This window comes from Centroberyx gerrardi, chromosome 16 (genome assembly GCF_048128805.1).
Source record: "Centroberyx gerrardi isolate f3 chromosome 16, fCenGer3.hap1.cur.20231027, whole genome shotgun sequence".
NCBI classification, from domain to species: domain Eukaryota; kingdom Metazoa; phylum Chordata; class Actinopteri; order Beryciformes; family Berycidae; genus Centroberyx; species Centroberyx gerrardi.
This window is the reverse complement of record NC_136012.1, coordinates 8,202,172-8,229,033: the sequence shown is the minus strand read 5'-3', so window position 1 is coordinate 8,229,033 and position 26,862 is coordinate 8,202,172. Positions and strand designations below refer to the sequence as shown.

General features: G+C 42.8%; 1 protein-coding gene across 1 annotated transcript; it reads right to left on the bottom strand.

Annotated features, from left to right (window-relative positions):
• Positions 1-800: 800 nt before the first annotated feature.
• slc16a2 (solute carrier family 16 member 2) lies at positions 801-25,895 on the bottom strand. The gene is made up of 7 exons (XM_071897759.1): positions 24,960-25,895; positions 11,206-11,350; positions 10,145-10,646; positions 8,115-8,258; positions 5,240-5,468; positions 1,313-1,585; positions 801-1,183 (listed from the first exon to the last, which is right to left on the bottom strand). The coding sequence occupies exons 1-6, from the start codon at positions 25,390-25,392 to the stop codon at positions 1,329-1,331; spliced, it is 1,710 nt and encodes a 569-aa protein (XP_071753860.1). The 5' UTR covers positions 25,393-25,895; the 3' UTR covers positions 801-1,183; positions 1,313-1,328.
• Positions 25,896-26,862: the final 967 nt, after the last annotated feature.

Sequence of the window (26,862 nt, the reverse complement as noted above, 5' to 3'; positions counted from 1 at the left end):
TTTAGTTTCCTTGGTTCAGGCAGCAGACTCACAGCTCTGACATGGCACACCATCTATTGACTTTGCATTGCATAAGTACATCTGCCGTAACGTGCATATTCACGACTGACCTATATCAAAAAATGTGGAAAAAATCCTATCAAACACTTGTGTACTTGGTGTTGGAATCAGTTTGCCTGGCACAGTGGAATCAGCGGCTGCCACAGTCACACATCTGGCACCCATGTGGGCTGGCTGGCAGATCAGTTGAAGTCGGTTCGATGAGGTTTGACCCTCGGTGTGAACTACAGTATAGAGTGTGTGGCTGTACAGTGTGTGGCTGAGTTGAGGTGACCGTGTCTGGTGGCTGATCTCTCTGAAAAGACTTGTCTGTTACCTGCTGTGACATTAACAGCAGGTACGTTCCCCTTGCAGCTGTCACAGTAGACACCGACGATAGAACACAATAGAATGGACCTGCAAATTGATCATGATGAGCTATACACCTACAGAAACTGACTAGACCTAAATAAAATACTACAAAACACATCGCATTCAAAAAAAATGAAATGCATAAGGTGCTGCATAAAGAGGATGTGAATTTATCCCTTCAGTAACTCTTATTTTCTATACCTCTTTCTTAATAAATTGTCATTATGAAATCTAAAAATAAAGCATATTAATCATTTACAGACTCAAAAAGCAAAGGTAGTAAGATAAATGCTCCGATGTCAGAAGCTACAATTGTCAATTAAAATCTCTTTTCATTTCTCTTCTCTTGGAGGTCTTAAGCAACACATGGCCTGTGTGTACAATTCAGGTTTTCGACTGAATAAAATGACCTTAGAATCCCAGGTGATTAGAACATAAAACAATGGTTGAGATTGTGTTAACGCTTCTCCTAGTCACAGATTTCCATCTATGACTTTGATTTTGATTTCTTTTTGTCCTCGTAGCTTCTCAGTAGCTTTTAGCTACAGTGAGCTTTTCCTCTTCTCTCCGCCTCACAATGACAAGGAGCCACTGAGGAAGAGGAGAGTCCGTAGGGTGAGAGGTTAAAGGTCAGCCGACAGGAAGTCCATGGTTGAGGGTTAGGGGGCCGGAGCAGAGCCCTATATATGGAGCCTGCAGCCCACATATGTAGGGCTCTGGTCTGGAGGAGGGCGGTGCGAGGATGGGCAAAAGGTGCTGGTGGGCTGAATCCCTAAAGAAAGCAAAGTAAAATAGAAGAATAAGGAAAGAGAAATGTGTGTGTTTACATACTTACACATACATAAGTGCGGATACATGTGTGATGTGAATTTCCAAATGCACACGTGTACACATATGTTACCTTTGTATAGTGCTACTCAGATGTGCGTCTCCACATCAGTGTAGCCGGGCAGGATGTCTCCGTTGGAGCAGCTCTTCAGCGCCCCCGCTGGCGGGGCAGAGGGCAGCATGTGGGCAGTCGTGGCCAGCTCCTCCGGGGCCGCCCCGGCCTGGCCTCGCTGGAGCCGGCGGTGTATCAGGGGCACAAAGAACAGCACCACGCCCCCCACCATAGGAGGCACCCCGGCCAGATAGAAGGCCACCATGTAGTTCCCAAAGTAGTCATGGAGGAGACCTGGCCGGGACAGGGGCAGGGGGAGAGAAGTCAAGTTATCCTGCCTGTCCTACTGAAACACAAGGTCGCTTTCACAATCAATCCCTGATGGCAAATAGGCATCAAAGGAGGGAAGGAAGACATAAAAGATGGATTGAAGCGGGTAAGAGAAGGGCGTGGGCTGGGGAGGAGAAGGGAAGGGAGGAAAAGGAACGTCTTTGAAGATTTTATAGAACAAGAGACTTTGTTGAAACTATACATTAGCCAAGTCACTGAGGTTGACACCATATTATCTCATAAAATATGTTCTGTTTTATTAGCATACACTGATAAGAAACGGTTTCATTAGGCATGTGAAACCCTACAATACTCCCTGCAGGGAGTATTGGGAGTAGAAATATTTGTTTACAGTCTAGGTTGGGCATAGAGAACAACAAAATGTACTGATGATCTCATTTATTACAGTACATTGCAACTGAAATATAATGATTATTATAAGTAAGTTTAACAAAAAGTGTGTGGATGTGTGATAATGTGTGTTTGAGTAATTGCTTGGGTCAATCTATTTCACTAAACAACTGAGCATATTAGGTGAGAATATTTGATGAGGTTGTAACACACTTGAGTAGTTTGTAATTTGTTTAGGTAGAAAAGCATTACATAGGCTATTTTGTTCAGAATTCTGTTCTATTTTCTTACATTTTTTAGTTGGAGTTTGAAGTTTTATTTTGATGTATTTGTCTGTGAGGAGTTATTTACTGTATGCCATGATTGTAATTGTGGTAGTAGTCCATTAAGCTTTTGTGGGATGGGACCAGTATATTTCATGATGTCGGGATTCATGAGGTTGGCCTACAGTAAGTTTTATACAATGGCAAGGTTGTGGAGAGTGATTATTATACTAGATGTCTACACTAGGGCCTACACTAGATGTCCTATATTGCATATTCCATCATATCAACTGTCAACTAGAAGATTAGTGCAGAGTAGCAAGTTATAATTTAATTGTATTACTGAAGTTTAGACATGGCAGTTGAAATTATCTAAGACGTTTAAGTAATTTTCAATAAAGCTGGTTAGTTTATGTGTTGAGTGAGTTTTAAATGATCTCGAGGGACAGTTTTTGTAACCACGTTTGTCACACAACGTTGTGTCTTGAGTGATCTTACATGAGGCAGTCAGTCATTCAGTTGTCAAATGATGTGTAGTCATGTCTTTATCATCATAGTATGTTACTCCTACATATGTAATTGTAAATATTAAGTGTTGATAGTCAGATGGTTAGTGAATGTGTTGCAACTGCAGAGCTGTCCTCAGGCATTTCAGACATGCAGTTCAACAAGGATCTAATAAAAACACTACAGTCACTTAGCGACTTCAGCAGATACAGAGGGATCTAAATGTGGATGTTTACCCTGCTGGCATGCCTAAAAATAAATGGATACCATACATAGTTTGTACATATAGCAATTTGAAAACATTTGTTGATTTTGCTAGCATTATTCTTCAGCTTCAAAATTCTGAACATGCATTTGTAGTTTGCCAACGAAAAGAAGCACAAAAGTGAGTGCTTTTGTCTGACAAAGCTCTTTTAGCAAAGGAAAGATCTGAATGACTTGTAAGAAAATACCAAAGATGGATTATTCATTTAGATTTTAAAATTCAGCATTCAATAAAGCAAAACTTGTTTTATTGTTTTATATAATTATTTTGTATAATTAATGGACCACAGCCTGTTATACATTTTAAAAGCCGGTGGGAATCTTTAGAGAAAAAGGCCTAACACTCAGTTGAATGAATAGAATCATGTACAAACTGGCATTATAACTAAATATTTTACAATATGTTGTATCAACTTACATTTTCTTGTTTTGAATATGTTCCCCCTCAGAATTGTTTAGTTTCAGCTGTTTTGCCAACAAACTAACAGTGGCTTTCTTCAATGCATATCAGAGGGTTTACTGTAGGTTGGTCTCCAGCTCCTGCTACTACTATAGGAAAAGATATGCTCTTTCAGTGAAGTCTTTTATAATTTTACAATGGAAGTCAGCAGGGAAATTGGAGAGTTGTGGCATAATTGGATGCTGAAAGTTCACCCTGTGAATGTTTTATCCTATAGTAGCCTGCCTGAAGAAAAGCAAACTGTAGCTCACAGCGATGAAGCGAGGTCAACAAGTTCAACATATGTTCCACTGTACGTTTAATCTACTGCTGAACTTGTGACTTGGCACTATATAGAGGATATGAGAGAAGTGAGAGGGTGTACAGTTTCACTGTGTTAACTGTGTTAAGACTGTTACAGATGCATTCCTGCTCAAGCACATACTGTACCAGAACCATCTAATATGTAGAAACGAGTGATAATCTTATTTTTAAACAACAAAGTAACTGACTCTGAGTTGCCTAGTTGCCTTTGTTTTGGATGTGCAGTAACATTTTTGGAGTTTGAATCTTTGTGTAGTCCCAACCCCAGATAATCATTTTTACTGCAAATCTGTCAATTACCCATTTAACTAGTGTCTCTAATGATTTGAAAGGAAAATTAAAAGCCTACGTAGCACTTAGAATTATGTAATTATGTCTGAATGTTGGTCTCTGTGTGCAGGGTGAATAATTTGGCAAATAAGTCCCCTAGATATAGCATCTTAGATTGAAGCACTAGACGCTAAAAATCCTGTCCTCTGACAGTGGTGGTAGACACTGGCAGGGACAGAGACAGGCATCTATGAGACAGAAGGTCCAACTGATTGTACATTTTCATACTTTTTTAACGCAAAATTCAAAACTGCATATACTATTTTTCCAAACACTACTCATAAAAGCCTCAGAACGAAGGCCCATCCTCTCAAAAGCGCTCCAGCAGTCTGAACACTTTATACTTTTGCAAAGCCAATAGACCCTCACAAAAATGAAAGGGTTGATGATGAATAGAGTCATTGATTACAACGTGTCAAATCAATTGAGAAAAACCCTACATGGAAATATTGCACAACATCCAGAAATGGAGAGCTATATGCTGAGGCCGCAGCGTTTGGTAAGGAATGCAGTCCAGGTATGTGCGAGGGCTGACAGAAGTTTGGCCAGAAGGAGCGGGAGGACGCCTGAGTCATCAAATTAATGCTCTGACCCCCAGCGCCTTTGGCTACTCTCCCACTACTGGAGAGGGAGACAGAGGGAGAAGAGAACGGCCCAGAAGAGAGGGAGGTGGCTAAGATGGATGGATAGAAGAAATGGGAGGAGATGTGAAGGGAGTAGAGAACTGAGGAAGGGCAGGGAGAGAAGCAGCACAGAGTTTAGTACCACGGGCAGCAGAACCCATACTGCATCCATAGAGTACTTGGCCTGAGTCCGCCTCTGTATGTGCCTCTTCCTGAAGACAAATCACCAGAGACAGCCTGTCCCTGGCCATGGGCCCAGAAGTGTAAATACTATCCTCTGTCTACTGTACTCTGCCATCTGTGTGTCTACTTTCCCCTCTCTGCCCTCTCTTCCTTACTTTTCTATCCTTGCTCAACTGTTCTTTTTTACATTCTACTAGCATCAATCAACTCGCCGTCTACCGTTACCGCCAAGGTACTGAAGTCAGTGCTGATAGTCAATTCTGTAAAATTCAAATGGGAGTTGTGCTACCTCTAGGTGGGAAAAAGAGGAGAAAAAGAGGAGCGAGCTCCTCACCGGCAATGGGCGGCCCCGCTGTCATGGGAATGGCCATGAGGCCCAGAAGGTAGCCTATGGCCTGCGAGGCCTGCATGGGCCCCACCAGCTCGAACGCTATGGGAGCCATGATGGTGAGAAAGCAGCCGTCACACAGGCCCAGGAACACACACACCACCACCAGCCCCTCGAACACCGAGCACTGAGGAATCATCATGGACATCAGGCCCAGAGCCATGAAGGACGCCACCTGAAATGGATTGGAGAGACATTAATAAGATTTTATTCTCTTTATTGTCTCTATTCATTATTTAGTGCACTTGGATTTGTGTTTAACATGATGCTTGAAAACAGACAGCTAAAATTGCTACATTTACAGTAATGCCAACTGATGTGCATTGTAAAAAAAACCCATAATAAACCACATAATAAAGAGATATTGGGAGGGTGACGTTTGGTGTCTTTTAGTTTATTAATCTTGTGGTGTCTGCTGAAGCTGTATAGAGGGTGGATAAAATAAGGGAAACACCACATGAAAAACAACATTAACTTTGAAGTAACTAAATCACAACCACAAAGGCAGCCACACAGGCAAGTCATATTAAGTTGAATGCCAATTAGCAGTATGTGTCAGCTGAAAGAGGCGTAGCTGTCAGTAGTTTTCAAAGCAACATGAGGCAACCAACAGAGATATGTGATATTTCATATGTGCATTGTCATTATGACTTGATGCAAACCTGTATGAGGTGAGAACAATCTGATTGAGCTGAGTTGATTCACCTATGATCAACAGGTACTTCAAGACAGAAGATGAACTTTTATCCACAGACACTGTTGAAGGGCTGAAAACTTTTGCCTAACTCGACTTTTTTCTCAGCGTATCTATGATTTTTTAAAAGATGCACAACATGCTTTTTTTCACCTGATCTCTGACCTCTTTTGGTCTTGAGTCAAATTCGATCTGACTTAATCTTGGACTTGATTATGGTGATCTTCACTACAGCCTTGGTTGAATGCAACCCCATTCTTTTGAACAGACACAGTAGTACACAACCATTACTTAGAGATTGTGGATCTCTGAACAACTGTTTAATGTATGTTTTTACATGAGAGAAAGATTTGATAATTATCTGAGGATTATAACTAAGCTAAGGGAACAAAAGACTGAGGAAACATAATTTATCCACCTCAATCACAGGTTAAGCGAGGCATTAAGCCACGTGCTTTGAGTGTTTACACAGTTGCTGCAGAAGCTGCCTGCCAACCTAATGTAACTGTTAGCTCTTAGTTTCTACACATTAAACAATCAGCTGATACTGTCACATTACACCAAGCTCAGAGTTCACCAGTGTATTACTGCGAACTGTGAAGGAGGGTTTTGTGCTTAAATAAGCAAAAAGGTGTTACCTTCAATCCCTTCACAATAACCACATTGTAGAAAAAGTACAATGATTATTCCGCGCTGGTTAAAAAGGATGGTATTTCAGTAACAAAGCCTTCAACAAACAAGGCTTTCCATCTCATAAAAGATTTCTTCCCAGCCAGTATGTTTCTTTATTGAGGCCGCGGGGGAGAAACTCGGAGCAGCTCACTGTAAACACATTCTCTTTCTCAATAGGCCATGAAACCCCTGTCTGTTTACCGCTGCTTATGTCCTTGCACAGTCTAAAAGGCCAATAACACAAGTACAGGACTAGAAATCCATATTTTTTTCATATGACACAGACTACCACATGTTGTAACTGTGCAAAAATGTTAGATAAGCTGTCATTGATGCAGTATCCCCGTGCTGAACTGCACACCTCATTAACAACACGGGGTGTGAGCGTGACCGTGCCGGCCAACACACTCTTTGCATTACATGTGTGTTTGCACTTAGCAGGAACTGTACGCCAGTAAGAAATGGAGCGGTAAATGTCAGTTCCTATTTATATTCGCCTCTCATACTGTTCTTAAGTGCAGTGCTATTATCCTTCTATTTTCTTGGGGCTGAATCATCCCCACCAGGATCAAGCTGTATAATTCTTTTGGCAGCATTACAGCTTGTTTTGATTCTCAGACTGAAAAAAAGTGTCCAAATTAGAATGTGAGACATGTTTATCTGCAGCCTAATAGGGCATTAACGAGACTAATTTACCCTGATTCCAAATAAAATAATCTCAATTTCAGCCCAGTATAATATTGGACTAACCTTGGCACCATGATGGAAGCTGAGCATGCTGATGTGAGTGCCAGAGAGGTGGGGACTACAAAGGGATAGTGCATTTAACAAAGGCTATACAGTGCAGTCTCAAAATATTAATTTTCATAGCTAACCCCAAGACATGTGTTTCAGTTAAAAATTGTCAAGAGGACTTTTATTTTAAAACTTTCGCTCTATTAATTAACACACTGTTCCACTGCTTTTGCAACTGCATAATCGTCTCATTACTCGGGAATGCGCCTTGTAGTTGTTATGAAGCTCTTACGAATGTGTTCAGGGTAATATCAAGCGTTCTTGTTTTGTGTGTATTTAGATGACAAGAGACTTTTTCCAAACTCCCACATTACTCAAGAAAAAGTTGAAACATGACAAAAGAACAAAAACAAAATGGCCCATTGCTTCTCAAGTAAACTGTCAAACTGACTGACTTTGATGCTGGTTTCATGCTAAAAGGTCACATTTCTGCCCCCTCATTGTGCTATAAATGTGCACAGAAAGGCTCCAGGCAGTGAGGGAAAAAACATATATTGCGATTCATTTTTCTGCCCCACGATACATATTACATACATTTTTGTATCGCAATATATTGAATTTCGATATATTGTCCCATTTCTAACTACTAAAATGCTGAAAAAGAAGTGGACTGCCCACACTCTATAAGGACACTGATGGTGGCTTCAGGTCTTTCCTCACCTGCATGTAGATCTTCTGGATCCCGGGGATGAGGTCCCCGATCTTGCCGAAGGCGAGGCGGCCCACCCCGGACGACGCCCCTATGCACACCAGCAGCACCCATTCCCTCTGAGTGCCCTTGAACTGCTCCTTGACAAAGCTGATCTGGGACACAGACAGAAACAGAGCCTTGACTTTGGGAAAGGTGGATATTGTGACTGTGCTTGGAGAAACCAAATGCTGCTGATAATATAAGGACGAGCAACGAATATATCACCCAACCTGTATGTAACAGATGAGCTCTTTCACGTGTTTTTCGAATAACTTAACGCTCCCTGCCTAAGAAGTCAATGAATTCGGGGAGTGGCTGTGCATTTGGGCGAGCGGAGGGGAATTCTCCATCCATAACCCCCAAAGCAAAGGTCTTGGAATAACAAATCTCTTCATCCACAGACCTTTGGAACAGCGGGACAGGAAGACCCAACGCATATAGGTCAGACACTCCCACTCCCCTCCGCCCCGACCCCCGAATCAGATCCAAAACATGAAACCTCCCTCTGAAGTCCTTCCTGAACTGGTCCCTGTGAACTATTTGCTCTGCTTTGAAGGCCGCTACATGCCAGGGGCTGACATCAATGGCCATAGGATAGGCATGTTTAGGGATACAGGGAGGCCATACAGGAGAGGTTTCCTGAGGTGGTTGAGCCAATACAAAGGCCGGGGCTTTGTTTACATCTGGGCCCGGGCCTGAAACAACAGGCCTGACAGAGGGAGGCCGGAGCGGGAACATCCGACATCTGGATGGAGAAAGACCCAACTTTACAGTTTCACACTGCAGCTTTACACTCTATCCTCGTCCTTCACTCACTATCTCACTCTCTTCCATCCTACTAAAATCTGATTAGTGTCATGGGACCTGTACAGCTTCTGCCAATGCACCTCAGTAGGAGTATTGTACTTTGACTTGGGAGTGATTTGAGTGCGTTTCAACTGATCCTGTTGTTATTAACGACACCACACCTGGTTGTCGATTGGCCGCGTTTCTCACTTTCATCAGCTTTTATTGATATGAACGAGCCAGATCTTCACTTTTCACCAGCTCTCTTACCCTGCTGTCACGCATTCCACTGCCCTCTCCCTGAGCCCCACAGAAAATGAATGGCAGCAGACCGCCCACCACGCCACATAAATATCTCGCTCCCTCTCTCTGTGTCTCTCTTTTTCTCTCTTGTCTCTCTCTCTCTTTCTCTCTCACACACACTTTTGTCTCTCTCCTGCCCGCTTTCCATACATTTCTGCTGAAAATTTCACATTAAATAGCAAGTCAGCTGAACTACATCATTTATATATCATACATGATTTTAAGCAACTCCTATTAATCAACACCACAACTTTGTTTATATAGCCTTATATAATTTTAAAAAAAGAAGTAGTGATCCATACATTTTCATGGAAGTCCCATTCCAAAAATCTCCAAGAACATTATGGTGGGTCTTCCAGTTTAGGCAATGTTTAAACAGAACTGTCACCAAGGGAAGATTGTAAAGTACACAAAGCTGAACATATGGATAGGTTCGTTGAGTATCTATATACAATTTAACATTAGTATCTATCAAATGTTAACATAATCTAACATAACATTGACTTTGTTAACATAGAGTACCATAACAGGGTGTCTGCAAGTTTCTTAAAGCTAAATGTTTGCATTATGAAGATCTTTGTCTTGCCAGTTATGATGAAGTATAAAGACCAATTTCACAGTTGAAATACAAATGAAAATGAAAACAACTATAGACTTATCAGAATATAAGTCTGTGTGACTGGGATAATTTGTGACTGGAAAAATGCACCAAGAAACTGCAACATTAACACCTCTAAAAGTGACTTTAAGACTTGAAGTTAATTGCTTTAGTTAATTGTATTTAAGACCTTTTACAGCCTTGAGTTTTGAGATTGAAGACATATTAGGATGTTTTCAGGACCAACAGACACCCTGCATACACTACACTTTCAATACATACACAAGAAATGTCCCTATATGAAGCTCTTACCAGATAGATATATGGCACAAAGTAGCCGAGCACAGCTGTGGCGACTCCAAACGCCCACACCCTGTAGGTGACGATGTGGAACACACGCAGGTTGAAGTACTTCCTGACCTGAACCAGGGCCTTGCTCCACCGGCTTGCCCCCTGGCCGGTGGCCCCCGGCTGGGTTTGGGGCTCGGCGGGGCCGGGAGGACCCATGCCTGGAGGTCCCATGCCTCCTCCGGCAGGTAGTAAAGGCTTGAACGTGAAGGCCAGCAGGGCCTGGACGAACATGAAGAGGCTGAGGATCTGGAAGGTCCTGCAGAGGCCCAGAGGCTCCACCACCGTCTTGAGGAGAACCGGGAGGACCATGGAGAAGAGGCTGGCTCCGGCCGTCACCACGCCGTTGGCCAGGCCCAGGCGCTGGCGGAAGTAGTGGCCCAGGATCACCAGCGAGGGCTGGAAGGCGAAGGAGGAGCCGCAGCCAAACAATATGCCGTAGGTGAAATAGCGAAGGCTCAGGGAGCTGAGAAAGAGCGAGAGAAAAAAAAGGTGGAGAAAGATGAGATGGTATGAGGATCAGGATGAGATAAGAATAGGTTGAATAGAAGTAGAATTTTGAAATCATTTTGAAATGATTTAATAATAATTTGATGATTTGCACTGCTCTACAATTGTGAAGTGATTGTACAAAAACAAGCTATAAAGGATCATGAGGTACACATTTGGTAAAAACCAGTTCTTGCAGTTAAACAGTATGAAAAATAATCACATGGCGTGTAATTTTGACTACGTTCACTGCCAAAATTATGACAAATGTCTAAGGTGAATAACATAAGATTTACTTATTGTCATGGCAACACTGACAGATTTGAGCATTCAAATACAAGTTGCATGTAGGTCACATGCCTCAGGATGCAGACATATCCATGTGGTGCAGATAAGAATTGAAAAAATACAGCTTTTTGCTGTTCATGCCGATTAGAAAACATCAGATCTGTCATATGTGAGGGGAAAAAACATAACTGGGGACATTTTCAGCTGCAGTGTGAACATAGCCAAGTTCCTCAATAAACTTCTCTTACGTTGCAAAGGCTGTACTGAGCAGCCCGATGAAGGCCAAGGTAGCCCCGCCAACCGCCGTCTTCCTACAGCCAAAGTGGTCTGTGAACATGCTGACCACCGGGGAACAGAAGAAGATCATCCCCATGGCCAGGGCCCCCACCCAGGCTGGAGAGGGAGAGGAAGAGGAAGACAAGAAGGAAGAAGAACAGAAAAAGGAGAAGGAGAGGAAGAGGAGAGGAAAGGAGAAGAGAGAGAATTCAACAAGTCAATATAATCCGACGATAATCATCATCAAAATCATGTGGAAACCTCATATCCTCTAGCTATCACCTAGAGCAAATAAAAGACAATCTTGCATCTGTTTGTACATCAAGCCAGGATCAAAGTCCATGCGCCATGAAATGAACTGTGTGCTGTACTTACTAACATTAAGATATGTAACTGATAACCGATAAGGACATATGGATTCCCTTTCTATAGGAAACGTCTTGGTGGCATCACCATGGCAACAATATATTGATCCTGCCATGTCTAGACATTGTGTTAAGCGCAATCTTCAAACACAATATCTACAGTTCATATTTAAACCCATTCCCCACAAAAAATGCAGCTGGAGGATTTGCCTCAAAGCAGCTTTAGTACTTACTAACCTGTTAAATAGTCAAGCGATTGTTATAAACTGTATTTAGGCCGCCTCACATGAAATGAAGGGTAGGAAAGACATTTGTTAAAGTGGAAGGATGAGAAAACACAGAAGGACAAAACAATACCTTTTGCATAATTGATGTCACCCAGCCCAGAGAGAAAATATGCATCAATCAAAACAGCATGGCGACTATGCGTGTGTCTCCACACTAGCATGCAAATCACCATATTAGGATGTTTTCAGGACCAACAGACACCCTGCATACACTACACATTTATTCGGCTGCATGCTCACGTGCCACCTGTGATCTCACAGTCAGGTGTGTCTGTTCTTGTAAGCGTGCCCTTCACGTTCAGTCTTGCACTTACATCAGCGTGTAGGCAAATTTCATGAATCAGACACAACAAATTCCTTGAAGCCATGTCAATGTCAAATTTGCGGCAGCTTTCAAAAGATGAAAGAGATTGTGTGGAAACATTAGACATTTCTTTTAATCTACGCTTCTCTCGGTTTCACCACATCACCCAAGATTTCTCCAGGCGATTAAGCGGATCAAAAGTGGATCGGTCTGTGGTGTAATATCCATCCAAAGTTAAAGAATAAATAGGCACAGTCCTCCGACGGGGACAGCCTGTACCCTGAAGTGAAAACAAACAATTGTCTGGGTCCAGTCTCCTGGGGAGCAAAGGTAGCTTTAATGTCTGCCATGGTGTCTGGACTGTGGGCCACACCGGCCCAACAGGTCGATGGGATTGAGATGGGATGGAGCCAGCTATTTAGAGACTGGCGGAGAGGTGGACGGACCGATGAACATGCGCACACACACACACACACACACACACACACACACACACACACACACACACACACACACACACACCCCAAGCTCAGTGTGAAGTGTGAGCACTAGAGCACTACACAAAGAGAATCAGCAATCCCTGTCTCTGTTGTGGGAGTTGACCAAAACACACTGTACTCCATCTATTAGGGCTGTCAACGAATATTCTAAATTCGATTATATAATCGAATTGTAAAAAAAACAACAGACATTTGATTGTGAAAATTAATATTCGATTGTGAAAAAAAAAAAGCAGCACTAACGCCTGGGCCACTGCACTGAATGCACTGCATGACGGACAGAAGTCACACAACGTCACTTTCATTGATTGAAAATGAAATGTAGGTCACGCTGAAACGAGCGAATAATTCAACAACAACCGTGTGGTAATGATGGCAGAGAGTTCACAACCCCCTCCGAGCAATCTAAAAAGCTCTGTTTGGAAATACTTCGGATTTTGGTCAGACGGCAAAATTGTGGAACCTCGAGATAAAGTTGTATCAAATTGTTTATTTAAACCAGTATGAATATTACCTAACCTGTATAAAAATTAGGCTATCGAATAACATATCAATTACGAATCATTCATTTGATCTCGCTCCGAGAGACGTTCTCAGTTCTCACTCTAGCACCAACCACGGCGCAGAGAGAGAGAGAGAGAGAGAGGTCTTTAAATGAAGTTTTACGGTATAGAACGTTATTTTATTTGTTTATTTTGTAATGTGTAGGTATGTAGATCTTTTAAAAGACATGTTTATGTTGAAATAAATATACCTATACAAGTGGTTATGTCTCTCGTTGTATTGGTTTGCCCTCTTATGGACATAATGCACAAAAATAGATATTCGAATGGTTCGAACCTATGTGTTTTTTTTAGAAGGAGTAATCAATTTTGACAGCCCTACCATCTATACATCTGCTGGTACACAGTGTACAGCGCTGCTCACTGAGACTACAAAGTCAATTTCTGTAGCGTTTTAGGGAGGGACTGTACCCTGGCCTTTCTATGGTTTGTTTATCCAAATGTGAGAAGAAAGGAGGAATTCTCCCATTTAACGTGTACTTCATACACCATGCTGATGTCCCCTACCATTTTGTTGGTGTTTGCTCAAGCACAAAGGGCTAGGCCTCAGGACGGGGATTAGGGGCCGACTTCCCCGACAAAACAGAGGTCAAACTTAGTCCAGTGGCCTGAAGTGGACTGGAGATGAATTTGCCGTGCGAAACCTGGTCCTGCTGTTTTTGTTCCAAGTTCAGAGTTTCACCTTGAGACCCAACATCCACAAAAAAAACTTAGATTTATTGGTCTTCAGAGGACGTTTTACATGATATTTCATCTCAGGCATTTAGCAGATGCTCTCATTCAGGAGTGAAATACAAAAGGTGCAAAAAAACACGTTTAAAGGATTTCAAAGGATTGTTTTATGTTGGCCTCCAACCACACTCAACTCAGCTCAACCATTATAAATCAAAATATATTCCATGGAGTACAAGAGAAAGCAATGGCAAGGTTGCATCAGATCAGATTTATTCACTTGGGTTTGGCATCCCAAAAGCACCTATGCAACCCCCATTGCTCCATTTAACTGCTGTGGAACTAAGAGTATCTCAGTGTTAAGACGGTTTAGGGAAACCTGGACTCTATTTAGTTCCTGCTTTAAACAGAGCAGAGCCATAGAGAAGCCCTCATAACACTTCCATGGCTGCTTTTCACATGTAAAATCTTAAGATACACACATCAAGCTCCAAAGTTGTGTTGTACAACAAAATCTATGTCACGTTATGCTGTAATACACATTCATGCTATTAAGTCCTTGTCCCATTTGCTCTGTGGGGCCTAATGTATCGCTTCCCAGTATGGAAACGACTAGCCTCAAGGCACCTCAGTGCAGTTCTGTTCTCTCCGTTTGAATGCAGCAAATGTGTCACGGTATAATTAATGTTTTCGGCATTTAGCTGACGACCTTATCCAGAGTGACTTAGAACGGGTAGAAAAAAAGTCAGTATCTGTGAATCAGGGAATCGCTAGAAATTCGGTAAAGAACAAGTGCAAGGGACAAAAACACAATGCTAATGACAAGAGAGTGTTTTCCCACGAGGTGGAGCAGGAGCGAGTTAGATACAGGTAGAGTACAGAAAAGTCTAACAACAATACAGTAGTAATACGTTGTTTTACAAGAATTAGGCTGTTCAGGAGTCAACGAGTTTAGGGTCGAGGAGAGGGAGAGGTTCAAACCATTTTAACAGCCATCACTCAAAAGTCTGTGTATGATGTTTAAACACAAATATCTACAGCAATAATCTAAAACATTTTCACAGAAACCCACGTCTGTATTGTTTCTCTTCATGGCTGACTGATTTAACACAATAGTGATTCAACCTACAGTATATCCAGTTCATGAAAGCTTTTACATTTGCTGTTCTAAACAGCCGGTGTCTGGTAGATCTTCCTCTGAAAAAATCCTCTGGCACACCGGAGGTGATGCGTTTTATGTTTCCTGTTTGTTTGGAATAAATAGAAGAAGAACTGGGTGGTTAGCGTGAGCAGTGATAGCCACCATGGCTGAACAGACAAAGAAAAGACACTCAAACTTCAACATCAACAGAAAATCCAAGGAAAAAGACGTCACAGTACTGTACGCACTGTTTGACAAGTGATCTGTGGGAAGAAAAGAGCAAAAACACCACAGCAATGACTTGGTGCCAAAGATGTCTTTTGACTAGAGTGAGATGAATAGAGGGAGACGGATGCTGCAGACAGACAGTAGAGTAATGTGGAACAACCTCTATAGAGAAAAAGATAGGCAGCATTTTGTGGAGGCCCAGGAAACCTTGACTAAGCTCAAGGCTTTATTTCCAGCAAATCCCCCCCTTCACTCTCCAGAACTCTACGTCTTTTCTAGGGAACTGACTGGCTGACTGGAGGCAGCGCCGATCCAGATCTGGAGCAGTATGAGCAGTTGCTTCAGCCTACTCAATCCCAAAGGCAATACTGATGGTTCTGATTATATCATGACAGATTAAACGATCCTAGAAATATCGCTGACATTATTTCGGATAGTTATTTCGCCCGGGCCTGCACCCACCGAAAGGTTTTTCTTGGTTGATCCGGTGTGGAGGAAGATGTCTGTGTGACAGGAGAAATACGATGTCAGCAGAAAACTCATCCGAGGTCAAATCTAGGATCAGGGGATCGAACAAAAAAGGTGCCACCGTGTCTCATCCCTCTACCCACCCTCTCCTCTCTTTTCTGGCCACCCTGTTTTGCCCCCTCTTTCCTCTGCCCTGGCACATGCAGAGGATTTTAATGGAGTGAACGCAGTGCACTCATTACGGAGAATTAGGTCTGAACACTTCAAAACAAAGAGAAAGAACATAGCGAGGGAGACGGTAGGGAAAAGGGGAAGAGATGTGTGTGTGTGTGGGGGGAGGGCAAACAAGCGTCTCTCTCTTTATGTGATGAATGCAGTCTGACAGCGAGAGAGAGAGAGAGAGAGAGAGAGAGAGAGAGAGAGAGAGAGAGAGAGAGAGAGAGAGAGAGAGAGAGAGAGAGAGAGAGAGAGAGAGAGAGAGAGAGAGAGAGAGAGAGAGAGAGAGAGAGAGAGACCCTCCAAGACCCATCTGTACATTGGAGGAACCTCTTGTGCCAGGGCAATGCTGTCTGGTATTTAAAGAGACAGTGTCGTCGCTCATCAGCTGATAGCAACAGGGAGACTCCCATCTGCTCAGTGCATCTGTGTGCTCAGATTCACACATGGGCACATTCACATTAGGTTGCACACACTGGCGCACGTGGACAAGACTACATTATAGGCAGCACCTGCTTCTATATATTAGAGGGTTAGGGTTGACAATTAATAAAAATAAATAAATCGAAATCGCAATATGAACTTTTGCAATTTCCAAATCGCAGAGGCTGCAATTCATCGCTTAAGAGAGAGTTGTGTCCAAAATGGATTTCTGAAGGTGTTTTAGAACTCCAGGTAATCTTTGGTCCATGAATCAAGTACAGTACTGGTGAAAAGTAAACCTTTCATTATACTCAAACTCAGTAAATCCTGCTCACTATGTTTTTTTAACAAAATTGCTTTTCTTTAAGCAATTTTAAAATTCTCCAAAATGTATGATGAGAAAAACTTTAAATCGCAATTGCAATATTCTGTCAAATAATCGCAATTAGATTTTTTGTCAATATCTTTCAGCCCTAGTACATATGCATATGTGCTTGGGTAAATATGTTCATATTTCTATCTATGCATGCCTGAGTATGTGTGTATTCTGAGTGCCAGCACTGTCATCTGTGTGTACAGAGCAGGAGCAGATCCTGGATGAGTTCGGTGTCTTCATAAACAGCCCGCTTGCCAAATGAATCTGGCTCCGCTTCCACTGTGAGCGTGCGGCGGCGTCTTTCAGGACTTCTCACTACGCAGTGATGCCTATTAGCGCGCAGGGCCACGACAGCTAGAAAACACACACAATTAGCCAGAGAAAAACAAGGAGTGTACACCGTACCGCAGCGGCATTTTTACACAGCCTCTTAATGGGCTCTCATTACAAGTGTGAGAGTTTATTCTGCACCCAGTCATTCTTTGATAGATAGAGATTCTTGATGAATCAACAGGTTAAAGTTCTCACTAAAATCCAGCCTCTTTACAATGCATTTTACTGCACTGATTTGCTCCAAATGTGAATACAAAACCATCATGTATTTGCTCAGGAGGGAATGTCTAAAAGAATCCAAATCTAAAATCAAGTTGAAATGCCTTTAATTGAATACATCAACAGGGAAATTCGTATCAAATTATGTGAATAGTGCAATACCGCATGCCCGATCGGTTTCAGCCGTTTGAAAGCAGATCCAGATAAATAAGGCCTCAGTGTGTGCGAGTTCTCATATGAAAATAAATCAAAAGATGACATTATCTTGCGTCAGTGTTACCAGATGATAAGAAAGGTAAACAAACCGTATGTTGCTCCTAGCGAAATAGAAAATTTGCATCACAGGCTTCTTGTCCATGAGGAGTTCTGTACATGCATTCATTAGTGAGAGTGCCATGCCTTTATAGAAGATGTTTTCTAAAATCAGTATTGTGACTAAAGGTTAAAAAAGGCCCTTTATGTTCACATGTGAGTCATGTCTGTTTTGACTAAAACTAAAAGCATGGCCAGCGTCACAAGCCTCACTTTATGGCCAGCTGCCAGAATCATTTATCTTTGGTCTATAAAACCCTCAACCATCCATTGTTCTTTTGCTCACAAGAATATAATATCGCTTAACAGCGATATTTATCCCCAAACAAGCCAAAAACAGATAGCCCTTGCACACAATTTTAAAATAGTTTTTCCTGCTTGAAAGTGGCAGTTCACCATCAATATATCATTGTCAAATTAATTGCGTCAAAATAATTGTGATAAACAAATGAGAACATGGTCGAGACGATTGGTAGCCTCTATCTCACGTCAGCGTTGTTGTTACTGCTAGTGTTTCTCAAAATTAAGACTACGTTTCCCATAAACCCCATTGCTACTTGACCCTGCTTCCCGGCATCGGTCAGAGTCAGTGCGTTGTTTTTTCTTTTGCTTTACTTAAGAAGATAAGCATGTTGGAAGTGATTTTTCCATCAACCTTTCACCCTTTACACCATCTGCCATTGCCAGACACTCTGACAGCTTTAGCTGTGTTTGCACTGGAAGAACAGCGCCCTCTTCCTGTTTTGTGCCATAAAGCAATATCCCTTTGTGCTGTAAATCAATATAGCAGATTTCCCGCATAATCCGACCCGGTGGCACACAATGTAAAATGCAGTGCAGAGGCTGGTAGAGGCTGACAATCTTCTTGTCTCGTTTGTTTACGGTTATTCTACTAATGTCTCAAAATTAATGCGGTAATGATTTATTGAAATAAATACATTTGTGTATGTGTGTCCATCTGTCTGTCCGTCCCTCTGTGTGTACCTGCTTATGAGTGTGTAGAGTTTCAGTGCACAAAGACCCCTGATCCGATCTGAACCCGTTCCCCTGCCCACTGGAATGCCAAACATGCCACAGAACTCCCTGATCTGCCAACCTGGGATTTGTAGCTGCCCTGGAGATGCTGGTGAAATCGGGGAGAGCGGGGCTGCACTGCACAGAGAGAAGCAGCATTACGGTTAGAGAGGCGAGCTTGTGGCAGGAGAGTCACCTGTTTGAATCCTGGTTGGGAAAATCCGGGCAGGGGAAGTGAAGGAGACGCTCATTCCCTCAGTGTTAACCGCATCTGACACGTTGGAGGTCCCTCCCCGACCACAGCTACAGAAAAACAGTCTGTAAAACCTGACATGAAATTTGATTTTCTTCTTAATGCAAAATGAATTATTCATTTAACAGGCCTAATGGATCCCATAGTTTCCCCTACCACTGAATAGGTGGGGTGGGAATCCTGTTTTAAAGAGTTGCTAATCCTAAAAGAATTTCATTAGTCTGGGTTTTAATGGAGTTTTGGTGTCCCATGGTCTAAATGCTGTTTCAGAAGCTGCCAAGAGCGAAATTCCAGCGAAAACACTGAATCCTTGTGGTTTCTGGCATGAAAACAGTAAGATTTGAAGAAACTGAATATCAGCTATCAGCAACGTCAACACAAAAATATCTGTAAAACCCATATTGGTTAAACCCTATTAATATTAACTTTACTCGCAAGGGAAGAAGAGGACAGCGGCGTCAACAAAGACGCAGCCATGAGGGTGGCACACTGCTGACACAGGTCCCATGAGCAAAGCATGTAATCCCCAACAGCAGAGGATTGTGGCTGTCTACGGGGCAGCTCCCAGGTAACAGAGTGAGCGTGGAGCTGGGTGGTGCTGAGAAAAGCACCACCCGGTCTTCTATGGGTAAATAAAGGTTTAAAAAAAGACATACATTAGCCTCCAAACAGGAAGCAGCCCTTATACAATATAGTGAGACGACACCCATGAAATGAAGATTCACACAAGGAGATATGCTATCTATTTATGGCATAGACTGTAATAATTAATGGACACAGTTGACTCCAGACTGTGTTACATGGTTTTCTATGGATTTTCAGAGAGCACATATATGACCTTGTTTTCCTGTGCTCATAAAAACGCCGCAGTAGCTGCAGTCCTCCGTCGTAACAGCCACGCTAATCTTTGTGGTTTGTAAAAAAGGCATTAGCCATGTCGGATCACTTCGATATCACGTGCCAATCCCTGACTCTGAAATGTAACAGTGTGTTACCGCTGTTCTTCAAAGTCGCACACCTCACTGCAGTCATTATCAGCCATTCTGAACTACTGTACATGATTCATGTGTATGCGTAGCAGAGAAGTCACGCCTGACACCTTGGATATAGCCTGAATATAGCCATTGACCATATTCCCTTCCAACTGTTACATGTTTGTTTTCCCATGTGCAAGACCTGGGTTTGAGTACATGTATGAGTTTGAGTGAAATCAATGTGTTTCTGTTTCAAGAATTAAGGTTTTGGCCCAGGAATAGCACATGTTCGGTTTAATGGAATTTGTAAGCCTCTTAGTGCCCAAATGCCACTGGCAGAGTGATTATTAGCCCGTCCTGTTCAGGCTGGAGTTATAGTCAGAAAACCTGCCCTATCCATTTCATTACTGATGGAGCCTGGGGTGTCATCCTTGCCTACATGCTACAGCAAGGCACCCATCTTCTCCTAGGGACTGCAACTCCACATTGAGACTCAAACGAGGCTCCGTTTCTTGGTCTTGTCACAGTCTTGCTGCCGATCCGTCTGGCGGATAGACGGAAATTATTTCAGGGATCAATGAAAAATTCATCACTCGCTCACGCAATCCCTTTCTTCCGCACTCCCACCAGCATTCCCAGTTATGCAAACTCTGCTGAGCCAGAAACGCTGCTGCAGCTTGAGCTCAACCCTTCTCCCGACACTCGGCACACCCACGTTCAATCACAAATCACTCCGCTAGGGGTTTACTCCCCACTGATTATGTCAGCACCAAGCAGTAATTTCACAGGAATGTTGTATTTGATACTTTGGTACTTGATACATACTTTGACCCTCCAGCACTTTTCTGTGCTAAATCATGGCTGTTATACAGTGGCTGTTTTGGAAAACCCTTCATCAATCATCACTCCTGGGTCAATCGTGCTTTTAACGTAACGTAAGCTATCTGATGATGTTTTTATCCAAAGCACCTTGCAGTATCATGAGTGCATTTTTTTTTTACTCTATTCTACTCTTTCCTTGTCACCCCCCCTTCCCCTCCCACTTGTCCCTATACTGTCAATCTGTGTAGTCCTAAATCATGTTTTTTGAGCTGTAAACATCCATATATGGTTTCTATATAGTAGCAATGGGACGATATACTTATCTCACGATATGATTTGATATGCGATATGGGGTTCATGATTTGATACAACCATGATACAATGTAATAAATAAAAGTTTAATGACAACAAAGTCTGACTGTGCAGAATTATGTTTATTTCTGAGCCAGAAATGTGTCTAGCAAAACATTTCAGTTTCTGAAATTTCAACCATGTTGCACTTCTGTCCACACTCCTATCAGTGATGTCAAGGCCGGTATTTTGCCTTTGGCAGCATCAAATGCTCTGCAGAAAATTGCTACCACCTCCAAGTAGAGATGGCTGATCCGTTTATCACACACACATTCCCCCATTCGCTCTCACGCAACCACCTCACTTTTTTCACATCTTTCAAAATTGTGTACTAGGTGGAGACTGGCTGAAAACAGTGTGTTTACGCACTCTTTGCTGTTATCTAAATCAGTCTCATCTTTTTTATTCTTTTGTAACCATTTTTGCAATTCATGCCTGGTATTTTTATTGTTTATCTTATTGTCTGTTTAATTTACTATTAGTTAATTGTCTGCAAAGCATTCTGACATTGTTTTCAAACGTTCTACACACATAAATTAGATTTTTATAAACTGCACTGTCTCAGACTGCACAGTGTGCAACAAGGAGCCATTACGACTACAACTACTGTATTGCCGCTAAGCTCTTCTCCTCTGTTTTGTGCTGTTGCTGAGGGGGAGGGTCACGACTCAGCCTACTTGTTTAATCCTTTCACATATGAGAACAGTGAACAACCTTTTCCAAGAATCCAATCCAAGGACCTGCTGGACATGAAATCCTCGACGAGCCCGAAACAAAGGAAACAACAAGATGAGGACGGAAATGTCTTGATAGCAGCTGCCCTCTCTGATGCTTACAAGACATGAGGAATGTCTTGGAGGATTGTAAAAAATAAAAAAAATAAAGAGTTGTATCTTTGTGTATACATGAGCAACTTATATAATTGAAGACAGTGCCAATTCATTGGATATTGAACTGCTTAAATGGGACTATTATGTACATGGAACTTCTGATGGAAAACACTGGTGTTACTGAATTTTTCTCATCTTCAGACTCACCAAGATCATTTTTTCTCAAACTTTCTGTCTCACAAAATTTGAAAATAAAGTGATGCCTACTCGCAATGCCCCCAAACACGGCAATTTCCTTTACAGACAGCTCAAGCTGCAGCTGCGAGTGAATTCACAAAGAGGCCAACCTGTACTTAACTCTTCAGCTGAAATGAAACTGATGATGTCTGAACTTTTGGTTTGCCACCCGGGCCGAGTTTTCTCTTCCCCGTAGTTCTCCTCCACGCTCCTGGGTTGAATTTGTTCCAGGGAACGTTCTGAAAACCATAATCCCTTCCCACATCCTGACCCATAACCCTCGCTGGTGACAGTGGGACTTGTCAGAAAGCAAGAACAATGTCTACTACTATTACTGTAAGCTGCCCCACTGGTCCACAACATTTCTTTCCCCTCAAAAACAGGATCGCTCGGTTCACCGTTTTACACCGACTCCCAAGGGTGTAGAACGGTTTGCTCAACAAGAAAATCCATCCCAAAATAGAATCCACATAATTATTCATTGGATCGGTACTTGTGAATATGAACAACTCTGCCCTAAGCTAAAGGCCGAGGTTCTAATATGTGATGCCATCAAGAGACCACACCTCTAGAGATCCAAGCCCTGGAGCTGCTCCCTTGACAATGAATATGAATTTTGTTATCGTGCCAACAGGCAAGAGCCAGAAAATGTCATAATCAAGTCTCCCATTCACTGTCAAGGCAGCATTACCAGGTTTTGTCTCCTGATGACATCATCAAGAGATCCTCGTTCCCCTCGTTTCCAACTTTCATCTAGGGACTAATTCATCTGCACAAACCAGACTGAACCGTCTGATATACTCGGAGTAACATCAGTGATTTCTGTGTTACGGTGGATTTTCGCGTCTGTTTTCCATCCTGCCTCTTCCATTTCTATATGGCTGTATCACAGCCAATCACCATTAGAAGCAGCCAGGCAAGAGAGGGAGAGATGAACTGAACATCAACTATAGTAAAAGCTTGTGATATAATCCTCAACAGATTGGCTCAGAACATCAAGGGCGCAATAACAAAGCAAAGCACTGAGAGAGACAGTGGGGTAAACATTGGCCTTATTCTGGTCATGGTAGGACACATGAGGACTTATACATGAAGTACATAAATAATGACAGCAATTTGACACACATCTACATTAACCACTGATAAACTGTAAGCAAAAGGCTCACTTAAGGGGTACTGAGACGTTTGGCACAGAGGGCCAAGGGCCAAAATTTAGCAAGGCTAGCCAGCTGCAGGCCAAAACTACTGCTCCAGTGTTTATTATTTTTTTAGTTTAATGAGTAAAAAATAGCTTATTAGGCTATCCATCATCAAGATGCATATTGATCATTTTTCTCAAAATAACTCCTTAGATGTTATGAAACTGAATCAAAATAGATCAAATATGGGTATATTTGATCTATTTTTAATCAGTTTCATCCTCCTTGTGGCTCAGTTAGCTGAGGCGCACACCATGTACCCAAGATGTCCTGGGTTAGAATCTGGCCTAGGACCTTTGTCACATGTCATGCCTCTCTCTCTTTCCCAATATTTCCTGTCTCTCTCTCCTGTGACCTATCCAATAAAGGCAAATGGCGCCAAAAAAACCTAATAATCAAATATGGAATATTTTACATTCTTTGGAACACTTAGGAGGGCCAAAAAAATTTCAGGCCCCACTTTGGAAACCCTAGCTCATTACTTAGATTGGTTGGGTCACACTTTTAAGTTACGCTCACAGAGGCACAAATTGTCTGGAGTCTAAACGTCTATGGGACAATGTTATATTGTTTAGCCTACAGGGAAAAGGCTTCCTGAAGGGGCTATTCATCATAATAAATAATAATAATATTGCATTTTATTTGTACTGCACTTTTCATTCACAATGAATGAAGTGCTAAATGCAAAATGAATGTGCTCAAGTTCAAGTTCATTTATTTTGTATAGCAATTTATCACCTGCATGTCTCAAAGGACTTTACAGAGAATGAGCCTAACTGATCAACAGTCAACCACAGAACAGAATGATATAGGACAAACCTCAGGAAAAGCATAAGACACACAAAAGCAGATTTTAGCAAGACATAACAGCCTACGTATCCCACATGTGCTAAATTCTCAGTGCTAAATGACAAAGCTGGTTAAGGGAGGAGGAATAACACTGGTGTTAATGAATAGATAGCAGGTACACTATTTGTTCCCAGTCAGTTAAATGCCTGTTAAACATTTACCATTACCATGAGTGAGGGGGCTCTCCATAAGATGGTCTAGACCAAGTCTGCTAAGGGGAGCCGGGGGAATATAGGGCAGGGTGAAGGATTTTCAAAGCATCTTCAACACTCAGCAGTGAATGAAAATAACAAGCAGACTTGTTTTAAACTGTATTGATAAGCCAGACACTTGTGGCATTTTACTCTGTGCTGAGCGTGCCACTCATAACCAGGGATGCAGGGTAAAGCCACAACTCAGCTCATCCACCTTTTGATTTGGACACACATGTTTAGACTGACATGAACTCATATGATACATCATACTAATAACATAGTCATATCAAACTGGTGTAAATTATATGAAGATAGAGTATTTTAAGGGGGGATGCATTTCTGAAAATATAATTGATATTTTGTTATATTGGTGGTCGTTTGCTTCATGATTATGATCCCAGACTGGATGTCACAGCTTACCCACCTTTCTATTTGCCTCTGCATCAGTGGTTCTAACCAGACACAGCATCCTTGACAAAACAATTCTGTCTGCCAGCTGATGTCTTATTTGTGGAAACCATAGAAACATGGATGCACTGAGCGCCTTCTCCTCACATGAACCAATCAATCACCTCAGCAGACACCCTGGTACTCACCCACTTTGAACTGAGACGTCTTGTCGTTTGGGTCCTCGTGCTCCTTGTGCTCCTCCGCCAGCATCGTGTGCAGGATGCCGAAAGAGTTCTGAATCCCGAAGATCGACCCGTTGCACCAGGTTGCGGCAAAAACCACCAGCCAGCCGAACCCACCGTCGGGCGGGACGAAGCCGGCTCCGGGCCCCCGCATCTGGGCCCCGGACTGGGGCTCCGACGCCGGGGAGAGGGGCGGCTTGCACCCCGCCTCGATCAGCTGCACCGTGCTGTCCTCCTGGGCGATTTTACACTCGCTGTCCGCCGTCTGCTCAGCCGGGCTCCTCTCCGGGTCTCGGGCAGCATCTCTCTGCTCCATCTCCGGATCCGCAGCCTGCTGCTCCGTCCGGGACTCTCCGCTGGACGGCTCGGCTTGGTTGTCTATCCCGTTGATCCCCATGCTGTCTGGTCCGGTGGAGAGGTTACTGCGGGCTCTTCGCGCACACGCATCAGATATAGGTCACTGACATAAGAGTACGGATTTGATTGGCCGTGTCTGTCAAAAATGTGCTACAACAGACGGTCCTCTAGGCTGCAGACAGACGAGCCCCCTCACACGCCGCTTGTAGTCCAAGTCTGAGCTTCAACTTCACCAAGACCCCAACGTGCAGACGTGAAGTGTATCATTCTGGCCGCGCGCAGTCTGGATTTTACAAAGAATTAGCAGGCACCACCTATTTCTCAGTATACAGAAACCCCGTAAGTCCAGGGACAATGTATAGAGGCCAAAAACATGTATTTACTTTTGGCTTCCCTGCTCGGTGCCAAAAAAGGATCATCAACCTGTGAAAGCGTCCGCTCCGCCTCGACACAGTATCGTCCGCTCGCGCAGTCCAAAAAACACGGTCCACAACATCCCACGAGCTGTAAAGAAATGGTGGCGGGCTCCTCCTCTTTCATTTGATATGTTTATACAGGATAAATATGAAATAGGTAGGCCCGTGTAGGTCCCGGAGGTTGTCTCGACCAAAGTGTCAACACTGAATACGGCCTTCATTCAACAGCTTGCCCCCGCCCCCTCCCCCCGGCGGACTGACTGGCGGCACCAATGGCCGCGCGCCGTACGGGCTGTGGGACGGGTTTATACTTCGTCCGTTACCGGACTCACGAAGAGAGCCGAGTGTTTTGCAGCGTCATTTGAGACTACATTGTCTGACTGCTAAAGCAGAGCCGAACGTGCATCAGCATAAAACCGCCCGTCAACTGCACAGACAATTGACAACTGTTTCGGATAAAATAGGCCGACTCGTAAGAAATGTAGATGACAACTTGTGGAATGTATCATGTCCAGGCGTCGCAACATTGTAACTTCCGTATATTATCATGTTTACCTGTACAAAGGCTATGTATCGTTTTCAGAGAGTAGCCAAGCTAAGCGAGAGGTTTCACTCCTGCCTATTTCCGTATTCGCCTAAATTCCGTTAAGCAGACGCAGATGAGACAAATCAGCGAGTTGTTGATCTGTTGAATAGGACTATCTTTTTTCTGTTAGAGGCTAATTTGGTTTAGCCCAACCGCGTAATGTTTAAGATCATAAGCGTGACTGTAAGAGACTAGTCTTCAAATTTCTGAATGAGTATAGCATATTAGCAAGCAGGTGCTTCTTTTTCGCGCATGCGTACTATAATAACGTGCTCTTAGCTAGGTTAGCTGCTGTATGCCTTAGCGTTTCTCATTATAGTCAGTTGTACGCATGTGTGAAATGATTTCCCGCCCCTATGCTGTTCCGGTGTAGCAGACAAGGGGTGGAGCAAGGAATGGGATGAAACTATCTTGAGCGTTAAGTTTAAGTTTAAGTTTAAGGTGTTTATCAATTAAATGAAGTTACTTTATTAGCATGACTCTTTATCAGAAACAATATTGCCAAAAC